Source organism: Neopsephotus bourkii, unplaced genomic scaffold, assembly GCF_033783945.1.
Source record: "Neopsephotus bourkii isolate Nb327-2 ecotype Australia unplaced genomic scaffold, CSIRO-AGI_Nbou_v1 NB_1376, whole genome shotgun sequence".
NCBI lineage: Eukaryota > Metazoa > Chordata > Aves > Psittaciformes > Psittacidae > Neopsephotus > Neopsephotus bourkii.
This window is the reverse complement of record NW_026901855.1, coordinates 1835280-1848159: the sequence shown is the minus strand read 5'-3', so window position 1 is coordinate 1848159 and position 12880 is coordinate 1835280. Positions and strand designations below refer to the sequence as shown.

Genomic DNA, 12880 nt, shown 5'->3' with positions numbered 1-12880 from the left:
AAGTAAATCCACTGAGTTAAAAATCATACTCCTGACATTCCTATGTATGACATTCCTATATATTCAGGTTTGTGCAGGGTCTTCCTGGGATGCGGGATTTAACTGCTTAGTATCAGATTAACGGGCGCTGTACAAAATGATCCTAGTTCTGACCAGTAATAACCAAGATTACAGACTGCAAAACAAAAGGCCACCAGCATTTTAGTAAAAACTCTGAGAGGTGAACTTGGTTAAAAAAAATCTCCTCTTTATGGCACATACATCTGAGAAGAGTCACCTCTCTCTGCAAAGACAGAAAAACGCAATGCTTTAGCGCAGACTGTTACATGTACTATTTCCAAGTCATTTCTCCTTTCACCTGTGACTGCAGCCTGGGAAATTACAAGTTTTAAAAAGCCTGCATGGGAAGAATAACATCCCTAAATAGAGAAAAAACCCTGCTCTCCATCCAGTGCTTCAATATTATGTTGTGCCTTAAAAAGAACGTATGTACTAATGCTTAAAATGTTGTTTTCTAAGACAAGGGAAGAGGATGAAATGAAAAATTTTTTCTCTTAAATTAAACAAAAAGTCTGACCATGTCCCTTCACTCTCGTCTCAGGGGGCAACATTAACATTAATGTGCATTAACAGAAGGAAAAGGCATTAAACTAAGATTAATAAACCCAAAACTGTGTGCTGAAAGAGACCAGGTCACAGAAAATTCTGTTTAAAAATTCTGGGTTTGTAGGGAAAGCAAATTTGGGGGTTGCTGCTTTAGAAGTTATTAAAAATACCACAAAATGTTACTTTCAGAAATTGTAAGATCCTGTATAAGCGGACCACCCTCGCAATGTGGCTAACAGTCCTGCTGGTCCTTCTTGGAGCACTACCAGAAAATATTATTGCCTTTCAATTTTTCATTTACTTCAGTTTCTAGCTCTGTAAGAAGCAGAGAATGGCAGGGGGCTGACAAAGCTGTGTACTCACTGAACTTTCTGTAGGGGTATTTTCTTTCATGCCACAGTAATACCTCTTACTTCCTATGGTTTGTCAGTCTCAATTTCACTAGAGAGCTGTTTGGCAGTGAGATGAAGCTGCTGCTACACCAAAGCTCTGGAGGTCCTCCTCAGAGTACCAGACACGCTTCTCAAAGGCAGTGAGTAACTTTAATGCACAGACTACATTCAGCTTCTACACTAAAAGCATATGCTCCTGCTGAACCAGTGCTCTTGGTCAATCCACACCCCAAATTATGCTCAAATCTTTCAGCACAGAAGCTGCACATAAGAAATCAGTACATCTAAGAAAGGATGCTCAAAGGGCCAATGCCTTATGAGACAGGTCTGCTGTGTACTTCAAACAGGTGCTGCCACTGACAGCAATTGAGTAAGGACACTATGGCTGTTCCCTCCGAATAGCTGATTAGGACAGGTAACTTTGCCACAGCATGTCAGGGCTAAGTCCTCCTGTTGGACATCTTTGGGTCAGATGAAGTCCAAAGTTCAACACAACCAATTGCAGTCCTTGTGACATGTGCATGCCATACATCTCTGTAAGGAAATGAGCTGTGGAAGCGAAAAGTGATGCTTGCTTCTGGAGGTCTAGAGCAAGAGGTTTGCAGAAGTTCTAGGTTTCATCTGGATCCGCAGTACATAAAATGATCTAGCTGGGGTATTTCTGTCCAAATTCCAGATGTAGCAGCTACTTTTTGGGTTTTTCCAGGATGTTCAGGAATTTCCCTCGAGTCATTTCTCTAGCTGAAATCACAAGGGAAGAAAAAGAGATTAGTATTTTTTAAAAAGCCAGGAAACCCAAACAATTCCCTAATTTACAGACTTTTACCAGAGGATATGAAATTCCTTTATATTTCTGCTTATGCCAGTAGTAAGAATCTTTGGTTTTTTCATTTATTTATAAGTGGAAAAATAAATAAAACTGCATTCCATCTTGAATTCCTGACATCCTAGAAATCCAGGCAGGGCCTGGAATTTTCTAAACTCAGCAATAATTCCCACAGGCTGTCTCATTACATTCAATCTACACTTTGTATTCCTACTGCATTATGCTCTCGCAGCATCTCCTTTTCTCTGTACTATCCATCTCTGAATGGTGTAATCCCGATTTCCATCACTCTATCTCAGCGCAATTGTTCCTGGATGTTATAATCTGTCAGAGATTATGGAACTATCTCCATTTCAGGATTATTGGTCCCTGGTTGCTATGATCTTCAACAGAAATTAGACAGCATTTTCTCTCTCTCAGTAGTGTCAGTCCCTGGATGCTGTAATATAATGGGGTTTATATTCCTTCAATGCAGTTCATCTATGGATGGTGTAATAAAGTAAAGTTTATAGAGCTTTGGTCTTCTATCTCTCTCTGCATTGTCAGTCCTTCGATGTTTAATACAGCAAGGCAAGGTTTATATGTCTCGCTCTCACTCCTGGCACCATCAATCTCTGGTAGCTGCATTACAGCAGGGTTTACACAGCCACTTTTCTGCCCATTTCTGACTTGTGAGCCCATAAGCTCACAAGCTGGCAGAGCAACCCTAATACTATCTTTGTCATGCAATAACAATATAATGTATCAAAGACAACACAATTAGCAATTGAGTCCTGGAGAAAGACAATCTTTCCAATGGCACTTCCCTTCATTTCTTTTTAATAAAGGTGTAAGCTTTGTGTCAGACTGACAGGCATCAAAACATGAAGGTTTTATTCACAGGATTGATGAAAGCATGCATGTTACCCACACCTAGAGAGACTCTGGAAGGAGATGGGAATTAATTTTCTGTTTTATCCATCCAATTCCTGACCTCTCTACTGAAAGGAACAACAGAAATAACCATCAGCATAAAAACTGGAGGTGGGTTTGGTGCTGATGTCGGATTTTCTTTTGACATTACTAATTATCTGTTAGAACAGAACTAAAATGCAATAAAAAAGCTCAGCTTAAAAAACTCAGTACAGACCCTCAAGTAAAGACATTTTGTTATTCTTTACCTGAAGGTTAGAATTTGTGCCTTATAGCTCTCCTTTAAACGATTACATTTTAATTCATCTACCCAGAATTGCATCACAAGGTATTGCCATTAACCAGATCCCTATAAAACAATTAATGGTATTATGAACTGGCTGGTACATACTGATATTCATAGCTTCAAAGTGCACTGCCATGAGTGGAACATGGTTCAGACTAGCTGTAGATTCAAACGGATCACTGCATTATTTGCTTGGTTCATCCCTCCAGCTGTGAATTATATCATCTGGGATCCATCCCCAACTCTGCTTCTGATTTACAGTGTGAACTACCACAGTAAGTACTCATTTGTATCTCTACTTCCTCATCCACAAGATAGCTTTTATCTTTCAAGTGCTACTGAAGTGACACCTAGATAGAAGGTGCTGCAGAAGGGCAGAGTGGATTGTTATTTTGCCAGGAACTAAATTGTTATACACAAATGACATGATTAAATAAAAATGAAAGCTTTAAAAATCTCAGCTAGGAATGGATTTTCAGCACCAGTTCTTTGACCATCAACAATGCGTGGCTTTAAAGCACTCTTAACAGGGAAAGCACAAAGCCAAACTGTAGCTGACGGAGTGGAAAGTTTTCCGGAGTGCAAGTCCCATATAGGAGATATACGAATGGATGACAATTCTGTTCCCCCAAAGAGGGCTGCACCCTATAAATCAGGCAGAGAGCACAGACTCCTTTTGTGTGCTGAATGAAATTACTGTGGGTCGGGGGTTGCTCCAGAGCACGTGCCCTCCTGTTCACTTGTCATTGGAGATGTTAACATTTCTGATTAATTCACAGACCTCTCATTTTATTCTTCATTCCTTTATCCTTGCTATCCTGTTCTGCTGCAGCTTAAGATTCTTACCGACCTGCTACAATAATCACCGCCCGCTTCCCCCCCCAACCTGGTGAAATTGTTTAGTGATGCCAACCGCGCTTTTAATTTGCAAGACATCAGACACAGAGGTAATTTATACCAACATCTGTTCATTTCTGACTTCTGAAACAAACTCGCACATGCTGCTACAAAATCCCATTAGGAGCAGAAGACAGCCTTCTGCTATTCTGTATTCTTCTTCTCACACACTCAGGCTTGCATTGGAGCTTTATTTTTAAAGATATGATGCCAAACTGAAAAAAAAAATAAAAAAGGACCTTACATTGTTGTATGTGTATGAAAATGGCTAGGAAATAACATCCTCTTAGCACACACACAAAAAACATCACATCCAAACTACGGGTGAAACTTGCCCTTAGTTTACAACCATTAACCATTGTTTTCCCTGTTTCAGCTGCTTTTCTTATCTGCCCAAGAACTACAGTTCACTGTAATCCTGGTAACAGGACAAATATATATTGCACGGTACTGTGTTCAAATGCCTCAGCTATTCCTTCCCCTTTGTTCCTCTTTAATCTGCACTGGAGTATGATTTGAGCTTGGGTTTTGAGCAGAAAAGCCTGATATTAAATTGACTCCTCTGTTCAGTATTGCTTCTGATAAATGAATACTTAATAAGGGGAGTATCATTTCCAGTGGGGGCTTTTGGAGCTTCCTGGAGTGAGGGTAGAGCTTGTGAATGAAGAAACCATCACCCACATTCTAAAGATGATTGCTGCCTAAGAAAGACAGTAAAACCTGCCTTAAGCAGCTACCCAAGGGACCAGCAGAAGCCGGTTGCATAGTAGAAAGAGGTGGATTTTTTTAATTAAAAGGTTGGACAAAACTGTAGTGAAAACCTTAGGGATTTTTTCTTTACAATGGTTGCTTAAACCACAGTGAAGAGAGAGCTCAAGTGCAGGTTTCATTGTACCAGCAACAGACACTACACAGGCTGTGCAGCATGAAACAGAAACATGAATCTCCATGTCAAGTCACGATTTACAACCTTGCCTATGCTGTGCATCTACTACAATAGAAAAATCAACAATGGCTATGATTGCAATAGCTTGGATACAAATTAGTCTCACCTATAAGGGAAGAGGAAGAGGACACTGAAGACCATAGAAAAAACCACTGTAACATGTTATCAGCACTGGTTTTAACAGAAGTTGAGTGCTTGAATAGACTCTTTCAGAGCAATGTATTGAAAATGGCACCAGCTAATATAATTAACAGAAAATGCTGTGCTGTGTGAATTAAGTTTGCTGCCTGGCAACATCTGCCAAGCAGGTCTCAAGAACAGGTACTGGTTAGGAAAGGCTGGGCCTGAACGGAGGAGCCATTTCTACTTGACAGGGGAGCAGAATAAGGTTTAATATAATCTCCTCTTTAAAACTTCAATCTCTCAATCCTGCATTTAGCCTTGTTGTCTGGGGCTCCTTTTCTACTAGAATTGTCCCCAAGCTGCCTCTCCGCAGTAAATTTTGTGGTTGCTGGTTGAAAAGATTCAGTAGTACAGATTGATTTCCTACAAGTGAGGAGATGAGGGATTACCAAAAGCAGTCCTGGTTAACAAGATTGGGTGCAGAATCTCCTGCTAGAGCAGCCCACTCTGCCAGTGCTTTGCATCCTTTCACTATGACATATGGGTTTCATTACACAAAGATTTTCCTGATTTTAACTTGGAGGCGATTACATTGGAAACCCAGAGCTATCTTTACATCTGTAGCAATTTAAAGGTTAAGTAACTTTTAATCAAATGACAAAGACTCATAATGTTTTTTCCTCAACTGAAAATGAAAACTGCTGTTCCGGATATTCCTTCCAGTGACAATTTAATTAGAAAAAAAACACTGCACTAGAGATTGGGGTCCAGCCTGATTGCTCCCCATAAAAAGCCTTCTCACACATACGGCAGCACAGGACAGACTGTGTCATAAGGTCTGGATAGCCAGGAAATAATGGAAGGATTTACTGCTAGAAAACCAACAAGGAAAAGAGTGATTTACACTTATATAATCAACTTTCATCCAGGAGAATCCCTAAGCAACACACATATGTACACACTTTTTTAACAGAATATACACTTAAATGCAAAAGTGGAACACACTTGGTGATAAAGTGTATGTAAAAGATATATGTAACCAACTGCATTTATCACACATTCATCATGAACATTATACCTTCACTACTTGCTACTTTTGGTCTTATTTAAGAATCTCAAAACAAAGCCCGTGAGCATCTTCAAATCACAGATACTTTAAAATTAATTCAACCACTAAAGAAGCATTTCCCTGCCTTCCCCCATGATGTACACCTTACAGGACAGATCCGACTGTGCTTCTCTGACCTAAAAATGCACCCTTGTTGAAATCTCAGAAAGTCTTGCTACTAAAAATCCTAGAAATAAAATTAATGCCATGGGAACAGAACATGTTTTTACCCTGAAATGTTTTGCAGTACCACACACTGAATGCTACAGTCTTGTCTAAACAGAGGTTATTTTAGGCATTTTGTTAGCTTATTAGTTACCCTCCCATTCAGTTGTTTTACAGTAACTAAAGTACTTGTTTTTCAACACGTAAGGATTCCACTGTCAAACTACTGCAGTGTCTCAGGACTATACAGAAAACAAAACCAAAGGGGTTTATTTCTGAAGAACTGTAAGTGGAAATTACCAGTTCAGAGCAAAGAACATGACTTACAGAGACAGCAGAGCACTCCTCTGGTTTTTAACCCTTCCACCACAACAGTCTTGTGCATCAGAAATCATTTCTTTTGTTCTGGGACACAATGCAATAAGATGACACAACCATTCTTTTTCTCAGTTGGTAGGCCACAAGAAAGTCCTAGAGGAATCTGCCCTCATAACTGAGTCCTCCTTGAGTGGACTTGTGAAAGCCAGTGGCAGAGCCACATCTTTTGGCTGGGCTCAACTAATAATGCATTTGGAAGGGAAATTAAAAACAACCAACCAGTTGTGGGGTAGGGGGATTTTAGGCAAAAATGCATTCCAAAATAAGAAAAAATATTTAAGATTGACATTATTACTGAACAGCCCTTAAAGAAAAAAGAGGTTTATGTCAGACAAAACTGACAGAGTATTATTACCCAGCCACCATAATCTGGACTTCTATCAGAGAGATCTGTGTGGACCACATACTATCTTGAGACCAGACCCCCAAAATCCTACCACCAGCTGAATACCTGCTGACACCTGTTGCTTCTCTTCCTTCATAAAAAGAGCTCCAATTACTCTGCTAATTCCATACTTCCTAAACATACTTGTCAAATGAACTGCTGCTTGATGACCATGGGCCTTTGACAAATACTTATCAGTGAAAGCTACAACAAGCCCAATTTCATGAAGAACTGGAACTGCCATCTCAGGAGAGCAGTAGTTAGTGAAAGCAATGTCAGTTACCCTTACTGAAAGTGGAACTGGCACATGCAGATACTCAAACCCATGCTTCAGGAACTATTATATTTACAGTGAAGACCAGGATAATCACTCAGTGATCCTGAAACACATTTTTCAGGTAAGACAGCAGAATCAGCATAAAACTCCAGGTGGAATAAGCTTGCATTACCATGGCATCTTTCAATAATCAATATCAAAGCACTTGCAAAGTTTATCAAGCTTCACCGTATTCTTGAGACACACAGTGATTTAATTCCCATCTTACAGATGGGGTCACAGCCTCAGTAAGGAGTGATGTACAGATGTATGCTAAAGGAGTCAGCAACCATGCTAGAATTCAGGCTCTGAAAGATGAGCTCTGTCAAGTCCTGCTGCAGCACTTTAAAATATTACCACCACCTCTGGTACAAAAAACCACTGTCCTTCCCTTGGTGAAAGAGATGGCAGAATCTGCCCTTACTTCAGCTGTAGTTCACAGTCTGGGAGGACTGGTTTTGAAATGCCAAAGAAGGTGGAGACTTGCCCAAAAGTCAGGCTGTGAATCAGAGCAGGTGAGGCACATGGGCCACTCCTCCCAGCGTGCTATGAAAACTATCATCTCTGACAGAGAGTGGTAAATAGATGAGACTGACAAAGTTCTAAACCACTCAAACAGTGGTACAGAACACTCAGTGAATGTTAGCTAGAGCCTTAAGAATTGGGATCAAATACCTAATGCTCTCCTGAATAATGAAATCCACACAACATCCTTATGCTTCATTTTTCTCAGAGTAGTGCTGTTTTCTCGTATTCCTGACAAGAGATCTCAAAAATAATTCAGGATTATCCAGAATGGTGATAAGAGATCTGCTGCAGATTAAGACAGCCTCAAAAATGTTACTGTTGCTATCAATAAACACCAAAATACTATCCTCTCTAAAAAAAAAATAAAATTAGATTGCTTCTCTGAAGAATAACCTACCTTGTACTCCTAAATCAGATTTCCCTACCTTGCAAAGCAGTACCATTCTGCTTGCATTCAGTTCCAAACAGCGATGTTCACAGAGCTTTAAATGCAAAAACTACAAACAGTATTCATTCACATACAGATGGACAAAACTAGTCAATGAAAACACTCAAAGCAAGGGGCAGTGACATCCCTGACAATGCCCATGGAGGTACTAAACTTCTGTTCCAGGTCACAGATATTAGGATGTGCAGATATTTTGTCCCGAGTCCCCCTCCCCAGTTAAAGGAAACTCCTACAGTACCTCCCACTTGTAGAAGCTGCCTGCAGCCAACATCCTGAGGGGCCAAAGACCTGATCCCTTTGACCGCCAAAGCAGGGAAAGAGTTACATCTTCTCTCTGTGAAGCCAATAAAAACCTCTCTTGATTATAATTTAGATAAGAGCCACTGGATTGAATAATAATGTCTGAAAGTCCCCTGGCTGTTTCACCTTGAGACGTCCATCACTGGGTTAAACATGATGCTAATTGCATTTGGATTGATTAATTTCTCTCACTCCTGTCTATTCGAATAATGCTTAACAAAATAATCACAGCACCCAGAGCCAAATCTTCTCCGTCAAAGGAATGAAGCCATCAGAACCAGCAGAGATGAAAGAAATGAAGATGACCCGTAATTACTGCTACGGTGATATCATTACCATATTACAGAAAATGAGTGTACGTGGGGGGAGCGGGGGCTGCGATTATTATTTATTTTTTAATGGAACCTCACATCCCAGGAATACAGATCTGCCACAGTGCAGCGTGCAGGAATGCAGAACTAAAACATTATTGTGCATTAAACTGCAAAATACAGTGAACGCTGGAACTCCAGATACATTGAGTGTCTTGTACTGTGAGCTGCTGTTTATTCACTTCACTATTTTTTCATTGCAATAATACTTTGTATATGGCTAGCATAGAGATTTAAGATGCCTACCTTCCCCAAAAGATCCTCAACAGAACTCACCCATAACCCTGATGCTAAAGCCATTCTCCTTTAATATCATTAAAAGTCATCTTACTGGCATTCAGATTTTAAAACCACAAGACCTAACTTGATGCTAAGCAAGAAAAGCCAGCAGGTGAAAAATTTTTATTCTTAAATGCCAATTCCTGTCTGAAGGCAGTTATAAATTGCATCACCAGCCACAGTAGATCACTTTCAACTAATCATTCTGCTGGTTCTGTGAAGGCATCAAATGTAGGAAGAAGCCTGGAAGAATTTAAACTAGGATTTGAAAAAAGAAAACAAAAAGGCACCAAATAAAACCAACCCAAACCCACAACCCTGACATCTAAATGGAAGGCCTTCTGCTCCCTTTATTCTCTGAAATGCGCTCCCAAAGCCCCTCTCATTTGAGAAACAAATAGCTTGGCAATTGTGTAAGATTTTCAGACACCTGTGCACTGCAATTGTAATTGTGGTTTATACAGTTCAATTCTCCCAGTGCTGCTTATGTCTGCCCCCTAGTCTCAGACCAAAGACAAAAAAAACCCACACGCAAAACCAGCAGCTTAAAATATTTATTCTGGAATAAAGCCAAGGTCAAATACACAAAAAGATTTCACATGCCAAAAATGTCAAGACCCAAGACCAGGTGCTGACTCATGAAGCTAATTAAACACAGAAAAATTATGTTCAAGTGTTTTATAAGGCTTAAAGAAAGAAATTCAAGTCCTGCTTCCTTTGAAAAGCCATATATGAAAGGCAATTTTATATCAGTTTGCAATATTTTCAAGTATACCTGAAAAGGATTTTACTAGCCTAAGTTTTCACTGGAACAGCTACAGTTTGTGAGAGCTTTGACCACCAAATCCCACAGATGTTGAAGGCAAAAGTGGGATAGAAATGGCGTGAGTTTTAACAAGAAGCACTCTAAAGGGTTTTTTCCTACATGTTTGTACCAAAAGGAAGAATAACCCTTTCCTGGCCTCTTCACTCCTGTGGCAGACCAAGAGTTCTCAATGGTTTAGGTTTTCTCACCACAGCATGTCAAAGAGAAATCTTTATCAAGCAACATAGGGAAATAAGATCAAAACTGTTTGCTCAAGAACTCTTGAGGATAAAACACATGAAGAAGCTAGGTGGAGAGGTCTGCATTGAATATGCCTATGAAGCCGTGTATGAAAGGTTTCTGGAGGTGAACAGACCCTTATCAGAAGGCATGCAGGTGAAGTGCTGCCCAAGCTCCCACAAAGTGCACCATGATGTGATGCCCCTGCCTGCAGTGGGGAGCAGGTATTTATTTACTGGTTGGGAGCAAAGCAGGTGAACCTTGAAACTAACAAATATTTCAAGACTTATCAGCAGCCAGGGCACACAGGCCACAGCAAAATCTGAGCCCAGGAGCCAATAGGAACAAAGAGATTAAGAGTTATTAGGAGTAGAGAGAATTACATATTTACAGAGCAGTTACTGGAAAATAATCGTGTAATGATTATGTAAGTCCCTATACTCCTTTTGGCTAATAATGTTGGGATACAAGCTGGATGGTTATGCAAGCCAGGGCGCACAAATCCAATCAGAAGACATCAAGGCATGTTTATTGGGAGGCTTGCAGCTCTGCTTCAGGAACGATATAGCTTCCTTAACCTCCCAAAGCCAGAAACATGCCCCTGTCAGTAGGTTAGCTAGTAACCTGAGCTGTGAAACACAACTGAATTTTTAAACTTAACTTGTGTCAACAAGCTTGATGGGAAGAACTACGTGGATGAAAGCAGCTCATACCTCTGAACAAATACATCGAGACTACCATTGTACTTAAAAATGGTTTCTAATCCCAGGGTTCCTTATTGAAACATTTTCCCATATAAATGAGTGCAGCCCTTGACACGACAATGAATTACCAATATTAAAGATCTTCATGAAGACTCACACTTTTTATAAAGAACAGTATTATTTGATTTACACATGAAATAACCAAAGATTCCATTAGTACAACAATACAACATATTAAATTACATAGAGAACTCCCATAATAAAAAATCCAAGTAAAAAGCCTGTATGACCAAATACATGTAAATGATTGAAGTCTCGGTGTTCCAAGGCCAAAGTCTCAACCTTAGTTCAACCGGAACTATGGAAGAGCAGCAAAATGCAATTTGTGAAGATTTTCTTATGCAGCTCACAACGCCATCATTTTATTCTTTCCTCCATGTAAATCAAAGGAACTTTCTTTAATGACTACCCTTACCCCTATCCTCAACCTTCCCAGTATATCCACTGCTTGCTTCAGTCCAGCTTTTTCAGTTATACTACTGACTAGTTTCATGTGCTCTGCACACCACAATCCTCTTGGCAACCATGCCCTGAGATGAGAGATATTTTAAGTCCAGTAGAGGGTTCAGGGAATTCAAAACCATCTTTACCAACCCAAAGTTGGTCACAGGACATCTGCGGAAATGCAGTGTCTTAAAAATGCTATAGTTCTTACAGCATCCGTTCTTATGCTATAGTCAAGTTCAAACAAATAGAGAAAAAGAAAAACCACCCATATTTGGAAAAGTTAAAAATCATGGGGAAGTTGTTGTTACTCACAGAAACTATCAGTGGTTATAATCTGACCTGCTTGATAACAAAACCATAATACCACTAAGGGCCCTTTGGAACAGATATTGAAGTATTAACAATGCAGGCTATGCTACAATTATTACAATTTAGCTGCTAATGAGATCAAAGGCAACTAGGCAAAGCCCAGTTGTAAAAGAGATGTAAAAGATGTACCAAAAAATAAACTCTCCCAGACCCAAGAAAAACTGTGAGAACATTTTTCATAAACACCCTCTCACTTCTAGTACCCACGGGCTTTGAAGAAAAGCTTAAAGACATGATTCAAATGCAAGAAATACAGAGGTATTGGAGTCTGCAGATACCTCCTGAGAGTAGCGGCCAGAAGAAACTTGTTTCGTGTAACACAGAAATAAAGCACACTAGTCAATTATCATTCCTAAAAAACCCAAGCCAAAACAAACAAAACATTATTTTTCACTCCAGAAAGTCTACTGAGAGCAGCCCAGTAAGCTCTAGTACTTCCAAAAATCTCTTCATGCTTATTCCCAGTCATGAGGCCATGTCTACCATTACCTTCTCATGAAAGCTTGATGAAGTGACATAGCTATCTTAATAAACACACTAGTGTTCTTCATCCATTACTGGAACTGAAGAACAGAGGCACTGCAGCAAAGCAGATGGCAAACCAGCTACAAAAGCAGCTCAAAAAGTAAAGCAGAAAGTGGTCATGGCCATGAGGAGACTCAATAGATACAGTGACTGCTGAGATTGCTCTGAAGGTTGAGGGGCTTTGAGGAAACTTTGGAAACCCAGAGAACTCAGAAGGCTCCATGATCCACTGACAATGGGACAATCAGACAGTTGAAGATAGAAAGCCACAGCAGAGTAGAGGAAGTAAAATGAGGATATAAGGAAAAAAGTGACGAGTGAGTAAAATTTAATCTACAAGATCAAATGATAAGCTATATAGTACAGTATCAGTTGAGGAAAATCATACAGAAAACCATTCAGGTTTGAAAGGACCGTGGCAGGTTCCCAGTCAACCTCTGTTCAGAACAGACACGCTGCACAGG

General features: G+C 39.9%; 1 protein-coding gene across 1 annotated transcript in view; it reads right to left on the bottom strand.

Moving 5' to 3' along the window:
- Positions 1-234: 234 nt before the first annotated feature.
- The window catches only part of LIN52 (lin-52 DREAM MuvB core complex component), a 43976-nt gene continuing 31330 nt past the window's right edge, over positions 235-12880 (bottom strand). Inside the window, exon 6 of the mRNA XM_061367364.1 lies at positions 235-1739. Within this exon, the coding sequence (XP_061223348.1) occupies positions 1684-1739 (56 nt within the window). The 3' untranslated portion in view covers positions 235-1683. The remainder of the gene's footprint in view (positions 1740-12880) is intronic.